Source organism: Gordionus sp. m RMFG-2023, chromosome 1 (genome assembly GCF_954871325.1).
Source record: "Gordionus sp. m RMFG-2023 chromosome 1, tfGorSpeb1-WG-v2, whole genome shotgun sequence".
NCBI lineage: Eukaryota > Metazoa > Nematomorpha > Gordioida > Chordodea > Parachordodidae > Gordionus > Gordionus sp. m RMFG-2023.
Genome location: NC_088775.1, coordinates 72,076,271 through 72,100,114, shown reverse-complemented (window position 1 = coordinate 72,100,114; position 23,844 = coordinate 72,076,271). Strand labels below are relative to the sequence as shown.

At 27.0% G+C, this 23,844-nt stretch overlaps 1 protein-coding gene and 1 non-coding gene across 2 annotated transcripts; one reads left to right on the top strand and one right to left on the bottom strand.

Annotated features, from left to right (window-relative positions):
• Window positions 1–1,594: 1,594 nt before the first annotated feature.
• LOC135931774 (elongin-A-like) lies at window positions 1,595–23,117 on the bottom strand. The gene is made up of 7 exons (XM_065469071.1): window positions 23,004–23,117; window positions 22,906–22,962; window positions 16,085–16,480; window positions 13,825–14,274; window positions 13,165–13,531; window positions 8,343–8,501; window positions 1,595–1,798 (listed from the first exon to the last, which is right to left on the bottom strand). The coding sequence occupies exons 1-7, from the start codon at window positions 23,082–23,084 to the stop codon at window positions 1,716–1,718; spliced, it is 1,593 nt and encodes a 530-aa protein (XP_065325143.1). The 5' UTR covers window positions 23,085–23,117; the 3' UTR covers window positions 1,595–1,715.
• On the top strand, window positions 7,603–7,685 carry Trnal-uaa (transfer RNA leucine (anticodon UAA)). Its single transcript has one exon. It is a non-coding gene; the product is annotated as a tRNA-Leu (tRNA).
• Window positions 23,118–23,844: the final 727 nt, after the last annotated feature.

Below are 23,844 nucleotides of genomic sequence, written 5' to 3'. Positions count from 1 at the left end.
TGAAGATTTTGACAATATAATACTTTTTGGCCACTTTACACTTGGTAAGCATTGGATTAGTTCCTTCAATATAGGATGTTAAAGTAAAACATTTATCATATTTGGCCATAGTAATGATAATTCATCTGATTTTGGATTTTCAGAATCAGATGATGAGGGTTAAATAATAATATCCATGCTTATGCTAATCTATTAAATTATATAAACAATAATATTCAAATTAATAAACTATGTGTTAAAAAAATTGAAATGTGAAAAGAAAATACAGAGCCGATTAAAAAATATAAATAATACATTTTTTAAAAAAATTCGGAAATATTAAATTTTTCAAATAAATAAAAAAAATTTAAAATTGAAACGAACGTTAAATTCGAACGCGTTCGTCATAAAAAAGGAACGCGTTACGTTCAAAGTTCGTCAAAAATAAAAGGAACGCCGTTCATCATTTTTTTCAACAAAACGAACTTCGTACACGAACGCGTTCACAACACTATATAAAAATGAATATAAAAAATTTATGAAATTAAAATGAAATGTAAGTTTATTCCACAAAATGCAATAACTTTTACAAATCTATATAATAAGTGATATTACAATAGAAAATTAAGAAGGGAAGGAGAAGGTAATGGAAATTTAATTTTATGACTTGGATTGCAAGTCATTGACAAAGATAAAATCCTTCTTTAGGATCCTCTTACTGAAATTTGTCTGCCCAATTTTTTGATTAGGTCTTGAGCTTGAGGACAAAAAGTGGTCATGCAAAATTATATTGATAAGAGATGTCCATGTATTTATTGTATTTCAATTTTTCTGTAGCTACTAAATTTTTGTTTAGGTATAATGGAGCCTTACTTTTATAATATAAATGCTAGCTACAATCAAAATTCAAGAAAATATAAATTTCATATCATGTCTATAATAAATGAACTAGTATACATTAAAAACAAAATTAAAATGCAAAACACTTAATTTACCTCAATATCGTTACGTGAAATTAAAAAAAATATAAATTTCATATCATGTCTATAATAAATGAACTAGTATACATTAAAAACAAAATTAAAATGCAAAACACTTAATTTACCTCAATATCGTTACGTGAAATTAAAAAAAATATATATTAAAAAAAACATATGAAAATAACCTAACCAAAAAAGTGTTAAATATTTCTCAACACAATGAGCTTACGTCCAAATACGGATCAAAGAGGCTTTCTTAACCCTTTATTATAACTTCAAAAAGTGTATTAATATTATTACCTATAGTGAGGGCATTCTCATTCAAAAAAAGTCAGGCCTATAATGACTAAATTCCGAGTGTCATTTTGAGTTATTAAGATCGGATGTGGAATTGAGGGAAACAATAGGCTACCTCAAACATGCAAAAGTTAAGATAAAGTCTAACCATAAAGGTATATAACATCGCAAATAAACTAAAGGGCGGTCTGCAGATAAACTAGTTCTCTTTTTAGAATCGGATCGGTAAGTTTTAAAAGCTTTGTTTATAATTTTGATTCGATCAGGCATTTTTGATATGTAATACATATTTTATTAACCCATTAATATAGACGATTGGAATAATGAATTCGTTGATATGCAAGCATAAATTAGTTACCCTTATAATTTAAATACAATAATTTTTTATAGAATTTATGATTAAAAAAATATGAAACAATCATATATGTAACTATATAAGCATTTCCATCTTCAATAATATTATCTCCGCATTTTGAAGCTTTTAAATAATTTTAACGACTTATCCATCATTGGTGCTGCTCTTTTGATGGAAATCGGTAGGGCTTAATTCAAAACAATAATAATAAAATAGATGATATATAAAGTTGATTACACAATTCAAATATATAAAAATTTGTAAATAATAATAATTATATAGGAAATTGATAAAAATAAAGTAGTATATTTTATTTTCAAAAAAAAAATGAATTGCATTCCGAACTTTAAATGGGGGATTTGTCCTATAGCCCTGCAATTTAATTTTATGCAGCCCGCCATTTTATAATAGTCTTAGCCTGCCCCGACATTTTTATTTATCTCATGCCCGGAAAATTTTAAATAAAAAACAATCAATAATAGCTTTATCAGGCCTGTAGCCATGGGAACAGCCTCCACCCTCACCTCCCCCTCCTCCCAAATTTTTTTTTGGCCTTACACAAATTGCCACTAAAAAATTTCTGGCCCAAAATTTAAAAAATATTACTAATTGAATTTTAATTCGCCATTAACAATTAAATCTAAATAGGAAAACAAAATTCTTAAAATTTTTTTTAGTTATTAAATTTTATTTAGCCAAATTAATTGGATAAACAAGAACAAGAAATAAAAAATATTAGTTATAAAATATCCATTAATTTATTAACCAATAAATGAAAAAACAGCAGCCAATATTCGTCTTTTATTACTCTACAAAAAAAGCAATAGTGTTGGTGAATTCGCCCGTGTTGCTTCTCAACCTTTTCTTGAACATGGTATATCATTAAATATTAGCGAGATTTAATTAATTAAACAATTAAGATAAATCATAGACATTGCAAACTACTTCCTGCTTATCATGCCATGATACAAACGTTAATTAGACAATACATGTCATTAATATTTAAAAAAAATTAAAATCGACGAATGCTTTCACAGGAGGACGAATACTTTTCAAGAAATCTTTTTCCTAATATGTATTAAAAAAGCAAACCACTTCCTGCCAATCACGCAATCATACTTAAACGTTAATTATGGATCAATATATAACAAGTATTTAAATAATATATTAAAAAATTAAAGAGGACGAAGATTTTATAAAGAGGATACTATGATAAAGACGAACATTCTATTAAAATAACTTTCCTGGTGAAGGACCACCCATGACTCAGAGAGGTACTCATGCAGACACCTTACATTATAAACACTCATTTCCACTAATAATATTGAATATAATATAAGTTATTTAATATTTAATTTTTGACGTTGTATTTTGAATTGTTTAGAGAGTCGATGAGAGATAAATCAAAATTTTGTTTTAATGACATGAAAAAAAAATAACCCAATATTTATCTTTTAATTCATTTATGTTAAAATTTAAAATCATAGTACCATATTATAGTATTATTTTTCAATTAAACATAACAAAATTTTAGAGTGCCAACTGTTTACTGTTTATTTTATTTCAAAAATATATTAGTCCTCCAAAATAAACGGTTGCTCTCCCCCCAACCAAAAATTCCTGACTACGATCTTGTGCTTTGTCCTAATCCTTCTTTTTTTTAAATGGTTCTAATTTGTCGCCCCTTCCAAACTCAATTTCCGCAAATTTTTATAAATGCGATTTATTCAAATATATAATGATAGCAAATGAATGAGCGAATATTATATCAATTCTAAATTACCTTTCGCAACAATATATTTTAGTAAATATATCAGAGAACTGGGGGTAGGCCAGGCCAAACTTATGCAAAATATTAGTGATGTTAAAAGTTACTTTTGAAACATAACTAGTTACAGTTACATTTTTACAAAAGTAACTAGTTATTAGTTACAGTTATTTCCAAAAGTAACTAGTTACTTACTTTATACATCCTTCATATGAGCATTATTTATTTATTGAATGCATTTATTTAATATAAAAAAATTAGGATAAACAAAGTATAATCAGTTATTTAAAATAATATACAATTTATTTATATAAAAAAATATCGCAAAATTGAATATTTACATCGAATATAAAAATATATATTTGCATTGAAAAAAAACATTTATTTTTCATAAAAATTAGAATCTAATAAATGTTTATTTGCTTTTAACAACAAATTAATTTCAAAGTTATTATCTAGGAGACGTGCTCGTTTATCTCCAAAAATGAGCCTACCTAGACTGAATAAGCGCTCTACGGGAGCACTTGATGTTAGAACAACATTATATTTAATAAAGAGTAATTTTAACTTTGGAAAATCGTTATATAAAGAAAATGTGTTGTTATTAGATTTGATAAAGTTTTCTATAAGTTCATTATCCAGAATATTTTGGCGCTTTAGGTCAAAAAATCCAACTACATCAAGTGATGTTGGTTTTGAACATGATTCATTCGTCTGGGGTTCACTTTGAGGTATTAAGGTATTTATTAAATTTAAAATTTCCTCCTTTTTTGCTTTATTCCTTTCTTGCCTAATCCAAGGCCAGTCAGTTTTAAATAAAGGGTGAAGAATTGCAGCAATGATGTTGTCATTATCATAAAGATTATTAAACCTATAACATGATATTATTAATTTATAAATAATTATTTGATTTTAGTTACATTTTTTCAATACTAGCTAATATAGTATCCTTTAGAGGTTGACAATATTTTAATCCCTGCACATCTGCCATACATATAAGTATTTGTGTTATTGTTGGGAACAATCAGACATTTTCACAAAATTTTAAATTAATAAATTTAATTTAAAAAATAAATTTAATTTAAAATTAATTTATCACAACATATTAAAAATAAAATTAATTATTTGAATATATCTTTAAAAGTAACTAGTTACTTTTGGCAGTTATATTTCAAAAATTTTAACTAGTTACAGTTACTAGTTACAGTTTTAAAAATATAACTAGTTACAGTTATTTTTTAGCCAAAATGTAACTAGTTATAGGTAACCAGTTACAAGTAACTAGTTACCTTAACATCACTACAAAATATATCATTGGGGCGAGCAATTCGTGCAAAATAATTTGACGAAATTTTTAAACCTTTGAATAATGCAAATTTATGATTTTTTGTTCGTAAATTATAGGCCGATCTTGGCTAAAATAAAATCGGGCAAGGCAACGGTCTCCAAAATTTACTTATAATGGGATTAGGGAGGTGATATTGGGGATTGCAGATCAGTTAAAATTTTGGAGGAAAAAATTAAAACATAAATTTTGAAGAGCACCCGATGTGCCCTGCCAAATTAAGAAATCAAAACAAATATTCCTTCCATAATTAAAATTGATTATTTCAAAAAGTAATTTTGGCCTAATAGATTAAATATTTATTTTGCCATCCTCGGTGAAAATTGATTAATTACAAGACTGATTGCATATTTATGTTAGAAGTCTGTGCAGCCCAGCCCGAACTGTAAAAATTTGCCGATCACCTATAAAATAATTTTGTACAGTTGTCCGGTACAACCCATAATAATTTTTAATGAAGTAAAAAGAGATAAAAGCTATCAGTTCGGACTAACCTAAAATTTATATAATATATTTATATTTTAAAACAATATGGTGTCATTTTAATAATTAATAATAAACGTTTATATATTCAATAGACCTTATTAATTTTGGATAATTTTTGTTGATAATTTATGTCCAAAAATAAAAAATTCTTATTCCCATGATGATTATTTAATTTATCTAATGCTTAATGCTTACAAATTCAAGTTTATTCTTTTATTTCAAATAATAAAATTTTAATGGTAACGTGCAAATTGGTAAGCGTTTTTTTTCAAAAACGCAATCTTTTTATTTTTCAAAAACGCAATCTTTTTATTTTTATACATTTTCTAAAAAAAAATAAAATTTCAACAGAGAAGCGTTTTATTTAAAAGTACAACACAATGCTAAACGTAACTGTATATTTTGCCTTTTACAGTGACCCTGAGTGAACCAAAATAAATCGCTAAACGGTTAAAACCCTTTATAAATATCTGAACAACGGAACCGATTTGAAAGAAAAGAACTTTTATTATAAGAGTTAAATAGGTTTCAATAAAATAAATAAATGATTTTACATATTTCTTGTGGTGTATTACATATTTTACCATATATGTGTCGCTATTTATAATTATTAAATGAACAAAATATTTTTTTAATATCTATAAGAAGTATGTGTTAATTCGACTTAAATTGATCCACAATCTAACTGTTTCATATAGTATTAGAGCATTCCTATTTTCTATATTTCAGTATGCAAAATATCTAAATAACCAATTTTTGATTTAGTTGCAATTATTTAATTAATCTTAAAAAAAATCATCAGTTTTTATATATGGAAAATCAAAAAAATTGAAAGAGCCTTTTCGGGGCTAAAATTTGTGTTATCGTCATAACGAACAAATATGAATACTTATATTAGAAAATATATTACTTATACGTTCTAATAATATATTTAAAAATGAGTTATAATTCTTATATATTTTTTTATATATTATTCATATAAATAAACAATATATTAACTTAAGTGATGACAAAAATTTTAATAAATAATTAAAATAATAATACGATGGTGTTGCTTCAATAAAAATAATTTAAAAAAATTTAGCTAAACCGAACCTAAACTTTATAAATTTTTTCTTAAGAACCGTAACCATTATAATTTTTTACATACTGAACCGTTGTAGCGTGATACATTAACTCCCCTTATCATATACCTCTGAGTTATGATATCACTATGATAGATTTACTCCCCCTTTGATAAGTGTTAAGGAGGGAGTTGATTAATAAGAAAGATCTAAATTACAATGTAAATGATAGGGAGATTTGATCATGCAGTTTTTTTTTATTTATTGAAATTATTGTAAATTAAATTTTTGATATTAAATTTGATTTTCGAAATTAAATTTTATAAATTTTGAATCGAATTTTTAGGTTGGTATTCGAAAAGGTTATCAGAAATTATAATATTATCTGTCTCATAAATTTCAATATTAGAAAATTTTAATTATCAGTCATAAGCGTCAATATAGCTAAACATATAAACTTTAAGCATCACCTGTCATGTAATATTGCTATATATAAACTTTTAACATAACATGTCAGTCAATGATTTCAGTAATACTAAATAATAGAAACTTTTAACATTACATGACAGTCATTAATATCAGTATTACTAAATAAAAGAAACTTTTAACATTCCATGTCAGTCATTAATGTCAGTATTTAAATAGTAGAAACTTTTAACATTATACGATAGTCATAAATGTCAGTAATACTAAATTTTATAATGATAATTTATTAAAATATAATATAACGTCAATCATAAATGTCAGAATTACTAAAGGGAGTTGATTTAAATTTAAGTTAAAATATCACGTTATACCGTTACCAAACTAAACCGTTATACATAAAGGTTCGGGTCCCTGCTTTTTTATGGTGTTTTTGTTAAATTATACTTGTCTTGTTCACTGGGGACACACAATTAAGTGGCTTCCACCATCCAAAAGAGGGCGTATCCAGTGCGGTGGATTAGCATCCACATTTTGATTAAATTTATATCATTTTAAATAAACAAAACAAAATTTGTAAAGGCTGTCTATAATCACACGGCCTGTCAGATTTGATAGGCTACTTATATGACAAGCCATCACAATAAAAGGATTTAAAAAAATTTTTTAAATAAATGTATACACAATACCACTAATATTAAATTAGTAATTATTAATACTAATCAGAGCCCGTATGTCTCTAACACTTTCCTCAATTATGTACTCGTGTTTTAAATGTCACCATACTTAAAATTTCGTACTCGCTAACATTCTTACTAAAGACCATTTTTCATATAAATCGTCAAGCTCTTAAATGAATTACATCAGCCATTATAAAATTTTAAAAATGTGAGATTTGAAAAAAAAGCACGATGGCCGAGTGGTTAAGGCGTTGGACTTAAGATCCAGTGGACGTATGTCCGCGTGGGTACAAACCCCACTCGTGCTAAATTATTTTTTTATTATTTTTGATACTTTTAGGAAGAAAAATTGTTGATAAAATTATTCTAAGAAGCTTTTTAGCTATTATTATGGAATATTATATTATTGTAAAATAACATCTTGAATACCCTCTTGCAACTTTTCCAAGCAAGTTTTTTTTAATTCAAACAATAATAATTTTTCGCATTTTTTTTTGCATAATATAAGTTTATTGTTAATAAACGATAAAAATATTTTGTTTTTTTTGTATTAAAGATCAAATGAAGTTTGTTGAGAAGCACCTACACTGAAAGTTTTTTTAAAAAATATTTTAATATGTGCAAAGGAAACCGCTTAGAAAAGACGATTTGTTTGGAAGTGGCCTAGCCCTGCATTCCCAGTAATTTGCGCCAACTTTGAATTCAGGGTTATAAAATAACAAAACAATATTATCCCAAGATTGTGTTGTTAAAAACCTCGATTTAGTCGATTTTTAAAAACAGGTTAAATTAAGATTATAACAAAAAATATTCAAGATTTGGCCTGAACCTTTTTACCATCTTTCGCGAAATTTCGATGATTACATAATATTATTTTAGCTCCTGATTAGTTTTTTAAAAATCAGTTAAATCGAAGTTTTTAACAACACTTATCAAGGGTTTATATTAAATTAAATTATACTAACCTTTAGGTCCCTTGTATCTTTCAGGATCGACTTCTAGATTGCTAATCCTTGAGCTGTTGCCTGCAAGTGATGAAGTAATATCCATATCGTTCGAGTAGTATTTTGAAGTGAGTGAGATAGAAGCGTTATTAGTATTAATGGAATCGTTGAATGCCTTGGCTGATTAATTTTTAAAATGACAAAATAATTAAAATTTTATATTTGGAAGATTGCTAAAAATAATACAAAAGTTAGCACGCACTCAATTTATGCATTAATTTCTAGCTCATGATATGGATAAGATGCCATGAAAGAAGGATAAAAAAATAGAAGAGGGGAGGGGGTATAACCTCATGCATTACCCCTCCTCCATATTTAAAAAAATTAGCATACCCTTTCCAAAAAATTAAATTATTCTTTTATAATAGTATATTAGCATATTATTTAATTTTTAAAGAAAATTTGTAATATTTTAATCTAATTGTATATTTTTAATTACAAAACTAACTCTTCCTTATTTTAGTTGGTTCTTATAAACAGAGGATCCAATATAAATATTGAAATGACATTATATCAGTTTTGACTAGCCGTGGTAAAAAAATTAAAAATTATTTATATAAGCAGAGCAAGATAAACAAAAAGAGTAGTGGCAACGCGTTTTTGCGCACTATATCTAACGATTATATCCTGCAGAAATGCAAACCCGGCAAAATTTTTTGCCAGGGTTCGGTTTAAAAGAATAGGTAGGTTCGGTTCGGGTTTGATTCAGAGAAATATTTTTGAACTCGGGTTTAGTTCCGGGTTCAGCTCGGGTTTAAAAATTTTTGAATTTATAAAAAAAATATTCTATATATAAATCATAATTAAAAAACTAGACATAAATTTGGTATAAAAAATTAATTTTTTATTATATTTATAGGCAAAATATAGTTAAGTATAAAGCATAGTTAAAAAATTTTATTTAGACGAATTTCTTTAAGTTAACAATATCCGAAATAATAATTTTTACTTTGACTTGTTCACTTTCATTTTCCTCTAATTAATAATCTTTGAGAATAAGTTAAAAATTAAAAATAAATGGCGTAAATAAATTTAATTGTTTAAAATTTATTAACAATCCAATAGGAATCTTTGAGAATAAATTTAAAAAAATTTAAAAAGTAAATGAATTAAGTTGTTTAAAATTTATTAACACTTCACTTAATTGGAAATCTGAAAATATTATAAAATGTCGAGTAAATTATTAATATTTGTATTTACAATTATACAAATATCTTATATTAATTTAAACAATACACTAAACCCGGTTGTACCCGTTCGAATAAAATTCCCGGGTTCGGTCGATGTTTTGAAAATTTTATAAACGGGGTTCAGGTTCGGTTCGGGTTCAGTTTTTTCCCAAAACTCGGGTTTTCTTCTCCAGGTTCGGGTTCGGTTCGAACCCCTGATATCCTGACATTGTTTAAATCGCCATTTAAGAATGAGCAGTGTCCGAGGCCATAAAAAGTGTTACTGGGGTTAATCACTTTGAAGCCTTTGTTGATACGATATAGTTTATATTTAAATAGTTCATCCAGCAAAAATATAAGGCTTTGTTGGATAAAATATATTCTGAATTGAGTACTAAATTGCTGAAGATTGGAAGGAGGATCTAGCAGTCTTCCTACTGTAAAGGCAGTTTAGAATAATTATAAGACCCTTTATAAAATTTTTGATTTACTTTTTAATATATTTTATAATAAAAAATGTGAAATATGTATTTGTAACAATTTTTCTTAATTTTCAGCTATTTTTAAAACCACAAAAATTTAATTAATATTGATTCTTCAAAATTTATATATGTTGTATTCCATATTAAATCAACCAAAAAAAGTCGATTCTCAACCCGACCCCCTTCGATTTTTTTAAAAATTGGCATATTGGTAGTATATACACTAACTAATATAAATGTAAAATTTTACTTTTCAAATCGCCTTACTTCATGAGATATGGCCATCTTTAGAAAGGCGGAAATTCCAAAATACACTATATTTAATTTTAAATATCTCAAAAAGTAATTAAGCTAAATACATGATTTTAATTTTATTATATATCTCTAGAATAGCTCTTTATTATGATATAAAATTTATTTTATTGAAAAAAAAGTATATTACCAAAAATCGGAAATAGAAAATCGGAAATAGAAAATCGGAAATGGCTATAAAATAAAAATTGCTCTTTTTTTTCTTATAAATTTTTTTTACAGATAGACATTATACTTCTTAATATTTGTACAAAATCCAAAATCCTAGATTGGGACGAGTACTGGGCAAAAAGTTATTATTTAAATTTAAATAGTATGGCTTAAATCCTATATTATACCAAATGTATAATAATTTACAAAATAAATAAAAAGAAAATTCGTTTGGGATCGGGCCGGATATATTTTTTTATAAATCTTTCTGGCCGTGTTAGAAAAATTAGGTCCTATGCAAATATTTAGCACATAAGTTTAGCTATTTTATTTTAGAAGGAAAATAATTGTAAAAATATTTTATAACTTTATTTAGCTAATTAATGGAAAATTAATCATATTAATTAAATAATATCATACATTAAATAATCTAATGAATTAGAATAAAATTTGACTTTCATTTTTCCTTCCATTGGAATAAATGAATGATATTTTTGTTACCCGGAAATTCGTTTGGCCATTAAAAATCTATTTTCAAGATTGATTTCCATTCCTAAATATTCTATGTTGCTAACAAATATATAATTAATTCCCGGGATATTGATTCTCGCATAATTATATGTCAATAGGAGTTATTATATGATTTTCATGAGGACGTTGCAGGTTTGCTCTAGCCGCCAACCTCTTAGTAATTCCCCCTAAACTATCGCAAGCAAGGAGTTTTGCCATGTGCAGTTGCAAAAAAATGCCATTCTGCCTTGATCCCAAAATCATTATAATGGTTGTAGAGGTTTACAAAGTTTTTTTTGTTTTTATACTGGGTAACAGCTCCATCAGAAATATAAAATATTATTGAAATCTTATCAAATCTTTCTTTCAAGAATAGAATTAATTTTATTTGAAATAAATGAAAGGAACAAGTATTGTGTTTGAGACAATCTGATATAATCACGTAACTTAAATGTTTGATGATATCGCCTTCACGGTAATAAATCATAAATGAATGAAGTGCTGCTTGATTATTAGTCCAATGGAAACCTTGAGCATGATCTTGAACTACAAAAGCGTAGTTCTCTGCAAAATCGGATATTATTAGATATTCCCCATCCTTCAAATTCGATTTTAATGACTTAAAAAATGAAGATTGTTCCGAATAAATAAAAAGTTTCGTGTTATATAATCTATGGCATTATTATCAAACAATAAGTGTAGTCTTTCTTTAAGTTCCAAAGTGCCAGGACACATTTGGCTTTTCCTTAAGTAACAGCAAGGCTGGGCTGGATTGCATAGACTTTGTGCAATGTAGTGTTTATAATCTTTTAAGGGAGGAAATGGAAAGTTATGCTGGTTTGCAGTTAACTTATCTAATTTACCACCAATTATAATTTACTTAAAATCTTGATGAAATGTGCAGATGCACATTGTATGCGTTCCAGACTGGCCTGCTATAATATAGTTTTTTGGTCTCATGATAGCAAACTTGCTAAAACCTATCTTTATATTACTGTTTATTTCTTTAAAATTGGTAAATAATTCTTTTATATTACATAAAACTAATCTCTTTTGCACTAGGTTCTTTTTTCCATTAACTTTCATTGATATAAAATTATTCATACCTGGCATAAGTCTGCTGTTTTCATCAGAATTATAAAATTCTATTACTTTATTTGCAACCAATTTGGTATATGTTGTTTTGAGTTTTTTAACATTTAATAAATGCAAAATAATCAGATTTTTTAGGATTTTAGTTTTAATGCTATTATTCACATATATTGCCCACTTTTTTAAAAAAATAATTACTCCATATTTGGTATAATATAGGATTTAAGCCATACTTATATTTAAAGTGTAATAACTTTTGGCCCAGTACTCGTCCCAATCTAGGATTTTGTACAAATATTAAGAAGTATAATGTCTATCTGTAAAAAAAATTTAAAAGAAAAAAAAGAACAATTTTTATTTTATAGCCATTTCAGGTTTTCTATTTCTGGCTTTTGGTAATAGACTTTTTTCAATAAAATAAATTTTATGTAATATTAAAGAGCTATTTTAGTGCTATTTAATAATATTTAAATCATGTCTTTAGTTTAATTACTTTTTGTATTTAAAATTAAATATAGTGTATTTTGGAATTTCCGCGTTTCTAAAAATGGCCATATCTCATGAAGTAAGCTGAGTTGAGAATTAAAATTTTATATTTTTACTAGTTAGTGTATATACTACCATTCATACAAATTTTAAAAAAAATCGAAGGGGGTCGGGTTGAATCTTCAGTTGATTTGATATGGAATACAATGTATATAATTAATTTCATAATAATCTTATATCTTCTAAGCATAGAAATTTGAGTGCTATATAACTGTTTTAAGATTGGGACCAGTAATGCACCACCCAACCACTCGTATTATTTTTTCCCAGCTTATCGTTTAAGTGTTAAATCTTTGTTATAGTTTTTCACAACTATATATTAGTTATAAAACATTAAAATATTAATCGATAGGGGATGGGGCTTACCTAACAAAAAAAAATTTTTAAAAATTATACAAAATATACATCAAATTTATAAAACATACTAGACAGAAAATTGCTGGTAGAAACTTCCTTCCAAAATTAAGAATATTGATATATTATTAAAAGAAAACCATATATAACAAAAAAAAATTTTGAAACTTTTTCCATTATTTTGATTCCCCAAGACAAGCCCAAACATCTGTTGTTTGCGAATCACGTTTCTGGGGGGCTTCGCCGTGCCCGACATGAAAGCTAATTTAACTCTAGGCCCGGGAGTCGATTTTTTAATGCCGGCCGATATGTTGGCCGTTATCTTCTTGAGCCTGCTTTCTCTGGCATCCAATTGGGATAGATAGAAATCTCGCCAGGTGTCGTATTCGTCAAAACTCTCGTCGTCTAAACATCCATTTTTGCCGATTTTATCGAGATGATGATTTTTGAGGAAAGAGCATCTCCGGGAGTAAGAGACCTTGAACTCGCGTGAACAATGCTTTTCCCAGTAAGTGTCCGTATCGTTCAATAATTTCTATTTTTTTTTCAATTATATACAGAATTTTTAGGAATTGTTAATGCCAATTAAATCGTCGATGTGTTTTCGTTATAAATAAACGCATCATAAAGTATTTTATATTGTTATCATTGATAGATAGCGAAAATAATATGTTCTTTTATTACAATTACAAGATGTTTAGTTATAGATATGTTTATTAATTACAATTTAATTATATATATTCATTTCCAATTTTTTTTTTCTTGTTCAAGAATTATTACAAATTACCAAAGCCCATTGGAAAAAAAGATAGAACGCAAATTTATTACCGGATTAAAATGTTCCAAATTGAAAAGTTGAGATGGAGTGCATTTAACCAAAACAGGAGATATTAAATGATAAGGGACGGAACCGATACATTCTATGGAATCGATATTATCCAGCAGAACTGTTGTGCACGTTTTAAGCAAGGAAGGAACTCTTTGACCCCCTTTTCCTCCTGACCTCAAATTTTCTTTCCTCCCGGAATATACTTGCGTTCTAGTTTTGCTTTTTTGCAAGAAGAAATCCTCCGAAAATGCATTATTTTTATTTATGGATTCTTTTTTATAGCAAATGTTTGGAGTATTGATTGGAGTAGGTTCGTAAATTTGATCGGAAAGTGGAACGTTGTTATCAATGTGGACGGAATAATCGTTTTCGTAATCAGAAGAGGTATTACTGGTTTCCCGCGAAATGTGATGGCAAGTGGGCGATTGCAATGGTAAAGAATTGGTATGCTATAAATTTTTTAAAAAAAAATAAATTATCACTGATTGGATAAAAATTTAATTTTTTTTAAATAACAGGGGGAACGATGCGCCTAGTAACAAAAGGGGAGGGGGGGGGGGATTAATATTAGAAATAAATATATATAAATATAAAAATAGAGAAAAATATTTTACTGGTTTATTATTATCAAAGAAAAATTAATTTGTTATCAATATATTATACAAGAGGGTAATAAAAAGTTCAACAAATTATACAAGAGCATAGTGATAAAAGGTGACCTAAAATAGAGCAACCCAACATTCAAGCAAAAGCTCGAGAAGTATTGAGAGTTTATTACTTCAATTTCAAATTATGTATTTGAAATGTATCGTCTATATTGGATATTTTTTTATATTACGTTTTTAAAAGTTTTTATTATAAATATAAATCTCAATCTCAGTGTAAGGGTATGTTTTAAGAGAGAAAAAGTTCGACAAAATGCTATCACTCGATTTGGAAGCACTCTAAAACTAAATACAGAGCTAAGACGTGGTGGGCAAGATGTTAGTCCATATATAATATGGATATCGTTAATAAAAAATATATTGAATCAGATATAGCAGTCCATATGGCTTGGTCAACTCTTTCATAACTTAGATCCCATTTCAATGATGATATCGAGTATTTTTCTTGTTTTGAATTTCATCCAGTTAACCCTTGCATGGCAAGATAGGAAAAAATAATGCGAGTGGTTAGATCGGGTATAGCGTGCCCCTATTTTAGATATTGCATCTCAGATCCAAATTAAGATTTGATATTTTGAATATTTTAAGTCAATTTTATATTAATTTATATAAAAATTTTAAAGATTTATTATTTTACAAATTTAACATAATTTTTGATAAGAGTGTCAAAAATAACTTGTTTTAATTTTGGCTAAAATTTATTTAAAATACTATAATCATCAAAATTTTTATTTATTTCTAATTATTTGGATAAATTGGAAGATGTTTTTAAAAAATACGTTTTAAATAAAGTCCTAATCAAAAAAATATTAACTTATTTTGAAAATGTGACTCAAAATAGAGTAACACAATATTCAAAAAGTTCGAGAATATTAAGCGTTTAATACTTTCAATTTCAAATAATGTATTCATTAAATAATTTTAAAAAAATTAAATTATAAGAGTTAAAATATGCGTTTTGGCCTACAAAATATATTTATTTCTCAAAAATCTTTCAATAAAAAATGCACACAATTTTTTAGGATAGCATAGAATAGGAGGATACAAATAACTCCCAGTCAAAATATCGACAGGTCTTTTTTGTACTAAATATTTAAAATCACAGGGGTAACAGTTAAAGGTTAATAGGATAAAATTATCATTGGGAACATTAAATAAAATATTGAAAATAGTAACAAAAAAGATATCAAATAAACTAACTATTTAGAAGAAACAAATATTTGGTTTTATTTGGGACAAAACAAATATAGCTAAGGCTTTCCGAACAGTTTAACTTTATATGATACTATTAACACAATATACTAGGTGTTTCTCATCATAATAAAAGCTTTTTTTGAAAGCCTTACCAAAATATATATGTATGCCCTCCACCTTAAGAAAAGTATATGGGTGCCCTTGAAATCAAGTTAGGGAAAACCAGGGAAAACCAAATTTTTCTTAAATAAAACTAAAGAATTTGTATTAAATTACTAAGTTATTTTTAAAAAAAACAGAAAAAATAAATAGAGATATACTTTTTATATAAAATTTTCAAAAAAAATTTAAAAATGAAAATAAATAATTAAATATTTATGTATAAATAATAAATATAAACCTTTTCGTTGATACTAGTATGCGAAATGTTGTAAATTTTATTGGCGGATGATATATAAGCATTACTTTGAACATGCTTTGTAGATCCTTTATTTGAATGTAATAATTTGTCACTTTTATTATGAATATTACGATTGTTTAGTGCATCATTAAAATTTTCTTCTAAATTAAATTTATTTTGGCTTTCAATAAATTTTACATTATCATCATCAATATAATTTTTGTTATTTTTAACTAATTTTGCAAACTTTTCTGGTGATTTTTCTGTCTTCTTTACTTGATTAGAATAAGATGAAGCTATCAATTTCCAATCAGCAACAATTTCTTTTGCTAAAGTGCTTATTTTCGCATCAGGATGCTTTCTAAAAGTGTTAACAATCTTACCAATTTTGGTTTCCTATCATATAAAAATCAAAAATTAATTTAGAATTAATAGGCGATCCATATATTGAGGCATTTTATTCATTAAGACTCTTAATTAACTTTATTTTCAATTTTCTATTGTTCCCATCATAATAATCAAAGACTTGCAAGATTAAATTATAGGCCCAACCTATTTAAAAAAAATTTTTTATTTTCAAAGCCCTTCCCAGTCCAGATTTTTTGGGCCGGGCCAGGCCAGGTTAGTGTTATTGAATGGTTAATTGCATAAGACCCCGATCCTGGGCTTGGGTCTAAAATATCGACTAAACCAACTCTGAGCATGAACCCCGAGCACAAAATCTGAGAAAACCATAAGCACAAACCTGAATAACAAACCCTGAGCAAAATCCCTTTATTTAATAATTTGTCTTTTCTTGACCTAATATATATATGGTCAATATAGGTATCAATCGATAGCTAATCGAAAGAATTTTAAATTGGGGATCAATCTCTCCCTCTTAATGAACGAGTCTGGGCCTTTGGAGATTAGGAATATTTTTATCAACACAAAATATAGATATATGTGTATCAAATAAAAGCTATTTGAAATATCTTTAAACTGAATAATAGGATTCACTGTTGGTCAGAATAGGTTAAAGGGTGGGGGGGGGGGGGGGGTCAAAACATAAAAATTCCATATGGTTATCAAATAAAAGATAATTAAATAATTGTTTGATTGTAATAATAGATCGAATAATATAAAAAATTTTTAAAGGAGCGGGCGAAAAATTTTTAAAGGAGCGGGCGGGTTAAGAAAATTATTTAAACTATGGGCGGGCGGGTTAAAAAATTTACAATTTTTATTTGTTATTTAAAATCATTTAAGTAAACATTTAAAAAAATGCTCCATGAAATTTCAATTTTTAATACCTAAGTTCCGGTAACTGAGGATGTTGATATCGAAAACATGTTGGATTTGATTAGGATGGAAGACTATATTATCAACGTGGATGAAAATCTGATTTTACCCGATTCCCCAAAAGCAAAGAGAATTCAATTAAAGGTATTAAATTATAAATGCAATGTTTGAAATAGGTAGCATCCACGGTAAACAGCAGATGGGGAGATGTGGCTGTTACAGAGGAGAGCATCTTACCTAATGGTATAACAAAATATTTAAATCTTAAAGTAACGAGTTTTTGTATAATTTAGCAAAATTATAGGCTACTTAGTTTAGTTTAAGTTTACAATTTATAAACAATTAATTTAAACTACTTTTTTAAATTTATTATTAATGGTTTCACTTTTTATTTAGATATCTCACTTGAGTAGAGGATATATTTCAAACTAATATCCTACTTTGATGGAAACGACAAGAAAAAGATTTATCAAGATAAGCTAGAAAAAATTAAAAGTTAAGCAACCAGGGATTCTTCTTGAACGGGAAATTAGCATTGCTAGAAGGTTTTTAGAACAAAAAGAACGTGCTTGAATCCAGAAAATATCGATTCATTATTATTTTTGAATTATAATTAGAAATAATATCAATAAATATTAATTTTATATTTAAATTTTTTACATAAATATTTTATTAGATCAAATAAATTATCAGTAATTTAAAGTGCTTCTTTTTTTATGCTTAATATAGCAATTCCCTAAATTATAAAACGTTTTTGTAGGGGTGTAGCCCTGAAACTAAATCAAATTTTAAATGAGATTTTAAAACAATTGAAATAATGAGCTTATTTAAATTTTATAGGTGGTGTGGGTTAAAAATTTTTTATAATGGGCGGAAGGATAAAAAACTTTAGATTAATGGGCGGGCGGACGGGCGGGTAAAAAATTTTAGACTAATGGATGGGCGGGGGTATATATTTTTAAAACTATAGGCAGGTTGAGCGCGCTGGTGGATGGGCGGGCTTATGAACTAAAAACGCGACCATTGCAGACCTCTAATATATAGTACATATGTTCTAAATTATAGAGACGTGTAAAATAAGTTGTATTCGAAAAGATTTAATTGATGATAATTATAATCGGTTAAACAAAATATTTGTTAACTTATTTTTATGCCAAAAGACAACGTCGGTGACCGGAAATAACTTCTACACTTTAACAATGCGTATCGTTTTCTTCCTGTGGCAGATATTATGTCTCTTCGTGATGAAATATGGCAATAATTTGTTAGGTATGCCAGTATATGTAATCATATGTAAGGATAGATATTAGGTTATCACTTATTTAGAAATAAATTTTTTAAATAGTAAGAATATCTAAAAATTTGAATATTTTTGCTAATAGCTATTTAATCTTAATATTTTATCTTATACAATATTTTATTTTTAGTTTGCGCTTATATAATTGTGTTGTTTATTAAAAACGGTTAAATAGAAAAAGTCTATATATTTGGCCAAGAGATGTCCAAATTTCTGCTATCAATGAACAAAATCTCCAGGTTTGTCTAATATATTTTGCCTAAAATCTTGAGCTAACCGTTTTTAAAAATAAACTAAATTTAAGCCGTTTAACACCACTAAGTGTGCTTTAATGTCAATATAATATAATTGTATTATAAAATTATTAATAAAAACATATTTGTTTAATATACTATTTTAATCGGGGCTTTTATCTACACCCACAAAATACATTCCTAAGAAGAAAGATGGAGAAAATTTAAAATAGATATTATATTATTTTAACTTTTATAGTATATGTTTGTGTTAAATATATTAGTTTAGATTATAATAAATTATGATCAAATTTGTTATGATTTTTAATATACTATGTCGAGATGACAATTAAGCTTTTACAGAAATAAAAATAAATCTACTTATAACTATTCGTGAATTCCAATTTAAAATTTATAGTAGAACCAATCTTCCCATGTATGCTTAGTCATGAATTTAGGACATGATTTGGTGTTCAAGCCTCCTCTGGCACAAATCCGTCGTTTTATCAAAAATATGAGAAATCGTGGACAAAAAAAATAATATACCAATTATAAAAATATATCCCAAATTTTAATATCTTCCTACCTTCGAATTTAGATGTTTCTCATGTCAATACTTAGCGGCAGCGGATTCACTTCGGCAAAATGTATGTGCTTTGTTAATTTTTATTTGAAGCGCTGGCCAAAACATTATGTTAAAATTAAAAAAATTTTTATTCTCCTTTAAAATCTATAAAGAGAAGTTAATAAACATGTTATGTATCGTCAAGTAAATCGTCATCGATATTCTATAAATATATTTTTCCATTCAAGTATGTTTATAATAAATAATATTAACATTGGTATGTCGAGCAAATTGAAATTAAAGAAAGAAAAATGAATATTTATAAATGAGCCCGTATAAATATTAGTGATGTTAAAAGTTACTTTTGAAACATAACTAGTTACAGTTACTAGTTACATTGGCAAAAACATAACTAGTTACAGTTACTAGTTACATTTTTACAAAAGTAACTAGTTATTAGTTACAGTTATTTTCAAAAGTAATTAGTTACTTACTTTATACATCATTCATATGCGCATTATTTATTTATTGAATGCATTTATTTAATATAAAAAAAATTAGGATAAACAAAGTATAATCAGTTATTTAAAATAATATACAATTTATTTATAAAATATCGCAAAATTGAATATTTACATCGAATATAAAAATATATATTTGCATTGAAAAAAAAACATTTATTTTTCATAAAAATTAGAATCTAATAAATGTTTATTTGCTTTTAACAACAAATTAATTTCAAAGTTATTATCTAGGAGACGTGCTCGTTTATCTCCAAAAATGAGCTTACCTAGACTGAACAAGCGCTCTACGGGAGCACTTGATGTTAAAACAACATTATATTTAATAAAGAGTAATTTTAACTTTGGAAAATCGTTATATAAAGAAAAAGTGTTGTTATTAGATTTGATAGTTTTCTATAAGTTCATTATCCAGAATATTTTGACGCTTTAGGTCAAAAAATCCAACTACATCAAGTGATGTTGGTTTTAAGCATGATTCATTCGTTTGGGATCACTTTGAGGTATTAAGGTAAATTTGAACGGGAAATTATAACAATCAGACATTTTCACAAAATTTTAAATTAATAAATTTAATTTAAAAAATAAATTTAATTTAAAATTAATTTATCACAACATGATAAAAATAAAATTAATTATTTGAATATATCTTTAAAAGTAACTAGTTACTTTTGGCAGTTACATTTCAAAAATTATAACTAGTTACAGTTACTATTTACAATTTTAAAAATATAACTAGTAAGTAACTAGTTACCTTAACATCACTAATAAATATCATATTAATTATAGTTTTAACCGGAATAAGCTGGATGCAGGGGAGCATCAGTTCACTCCATTTATAATCCAAACAACTCTTGTATAACAGTTGAAATTTATATCCAATACAAAGTATTATTATTGATAAAAAAAAATGTATTTTAGCGTAACTAAATAACCTAGACCCCACTTAAAGAGATAATTAATTATATGTCAAAAGATATTTTAATTACAATTTATTTGATATACATATTGAATATTTGTTATCCTTGCCCCCCAAAAACTGTGATAATTAATATTACAATCAAACGATTAATTAATACTTATTATTTGATAATTATACCAGTATCGTCTCTCCCTACCATAGACCAAGTTCAACCCATTCAGACCAAGAGTGAATACTAATATTTAAGTTAAAATTTTTCAAATAGCTTTTATTTAATACGTTTTTCATATCAATATTTTGTGATGATAAAAATATTACTGACACCCAAAAATCTAGAAGAGCCCACTCAGGTTGATAATTATTATTTAATTACCTTTTATTTAATAACCATATCGAATTTTTATGTTTTATCTCACCCTTGCCCCCTCAAAATAAACCAAGTTCAACCCTTTCTGACCAAGAGTGATTTTAGTTAAAATATATTTCATATAGCAAGTATTTGATACCCATATCATATCTATATTTGTACTGATAAAAATATTTCTAGCCCCCATGGCCTACTCGCTTAATAAGAGAGAAAGGTTGACATCCTATTGGATATATCTTTTGATTAGGCATCGATTGATACCTATATTGACCATACTTTCATTAGGTCAAGGAAAAAACAACTTATAAAAAATGGGGGTTCAGGGTTTGTGATCCAGATTTGCTCAGGATTTATTCTCGAGGTTTGGGTTCATGCTTGAGGTGGATCTGTGCTCCAGATTTGCTCAGGGTTGATGCTCCCGTTTGCTCAGGGTGCATGCTCTGCGCAGGCCTGAGCACTAAATATGGTTGTCATTTTTACGACTAAGCAAATACAAAAACTAGACCAGGCTTACATATTTACCATTTTAAGCTTTATACATATTATTTCTTTTTATATTATATTGTTTCAAAAGAAAATGTTAAAAATGAGCAATAAATGAATGTTAAATGATCCATTGATTTTCTGACATTTTCGATTTCAATTATTGATTATTTTTATAAATACAACTAATTGGCCCAGCTCAAATAAAAAATATTTCTAAGACCCTGTAAATTATTTTATTCCTATTTTTAATCCCAGCCCAGATTTTAATTTTTTACTAATTTACAGCTCATTTCAGCAGGGGTAGAAACTTTTTGTTAGGGGAGGGGAAGATGAGTGGAATGGGGGCACCTAAATTTTTTTGTATATTTTGATCAGAAATTGCATATTTTGACTACTCATTTTCATTTTTATGGTAAATCAGATTAGAATAATAAATAAAAATATACAATAAAAAGTAATTTATAAATAACTAAAAAATTATCTTATAATTATATGATAATAATAAAAAAATGCCAAATTTAGAATAAACTATTGTGAGGGCCTAGGATTTGATGGGGGGGGGGCACAATTATAGCTCTATGATCCTAAATATTTAACTAGCTTCAGATTTCCGATTATTATCCTGATGCTATTTCCTCAATTTAAATTAAATTTTTACTACTCTCTTGGGCCTAAATGACTTTAATAAAACTTACCTCTATTCAAGCTTTTTTTTCTGAGAAAGAATTTTTTTAAATATAGGCTTTTAGATTTCTAATAAAAAATTTTAGCAACATAGTTTTTACAAGTTGTACTGGCATAGCAAAGGGTGGGTGGGGGGAGAGTATGTTTCCCCAACCATTCATTAGAAATTAGCCTGTTCTCAAATATGAATTTAGGCTAATAAAAATTGCCCCCTATATACCCACCTCTACCCCCATCTCTCCAAAAAAAAATAATATACTATATCATTTTAAACAATAATTTGAAATAAAATAAGGAAAAAATCTTTAATAAGAATATTTATTAAAAAAACTGACAAGTCAAAATTGTTTTTATAAAAATGTATAATATACAAAGGCCTACAATAAGTGAATCTAAACCCCCCCCCCTCTCCTTGGCAAAATCTTGACTGCCAACAATTATAACCACAATGTTAGAAGATTATACTTTCAATATTTCCAAGGTCATTGGTATTGCTTTAAGTTTTTGGAATATAGATAGAATCTAAAATATATTTTATAAAATAATATACATAAATTAAAAACTTTTGAAGTATCATTTTGTTGATTTTGCAATTTGTGCGATAATAGTTTGGCAAATTCGATCCAATTAACTAATGCTGACATCTCCTTAGATCAGAAAAGAAATGAGAGTTCACCGAAATTTTAGTTGAAAAAAGCTTAAATGCATGTTAGTTAAAATAAAGCTCAACATATGGAAATTATTTTTATTTATTCAACAATATTACAATATCTACAGATATATAAAGGCAAAAAATCTTTAAAAAGATAAATTTTCCGGTTTATGCTAATGATTTATTTATTTTTAAGATATGATTTGTTAAACAGTAAAAAACTAATAGGAATATGATGAGTATGGCTATTGGTTAGCAACCATAGGAACTCAGATAAAAGATGGTGTAATCAGCATAAATATTGGATTCGTTGTGGTCCATTGTACTCTAGGGTGGTTGCCCAGCAGATTCAAGCTATAAGAAACAGTCATAAATCAGGCCAATCAATATGAACAAATGATATAAAGAATTTGGTATCAAGAGTAAATTAGTGTAATGACTTGTACGCTGTACACAAGTGCACAATTAGTGATAAATGTGAATGCAGATGAGGTACGGTGACCGTGTGGCTGTGCAAGCGATAACCGGATCCTCAAGAACCGTTCAACGTTAAACGCTATTTGTGCCATCCAATATTTTGTTATTTTGGACTGGATAGAGGATGTAGGGGAGAGATATAACGACTAGCGGCTCATATGAGAAAAGTTAAACCTGGTAAGCTGACGGTGAGTGAAAAGTACTAGAAGTTTTCCACTCTTCACCTTGATAGAGCTAAGCAGCCAGTAGCTACCATTTTTTCCTATTGGCTGATT

Bases quoted from the DNA above. Each gene is read 5' to 3' on its own strand.
- LOC135931774 (XM_065469071.1), bottom strand. From the start codon at position 23,084: ATGTCAGCATTAGTTAATTGGATCGAATTTGCCAAACTATTATCGCAC. The intron at 22,963-23,003 runs GTTTTTAATTTA...AATATATTTTAG, and splicing joins AACAAAATGATACTTCAAAA to ATTCTATCTATATTCCAAAA. The intron at 16,481-22,905 runs GTATAATCTTCT...TTTATATGATAG, and splicing joins TGACCTTGGAAATATTGAAA to GAAACCAAAATTGGTAAGAT.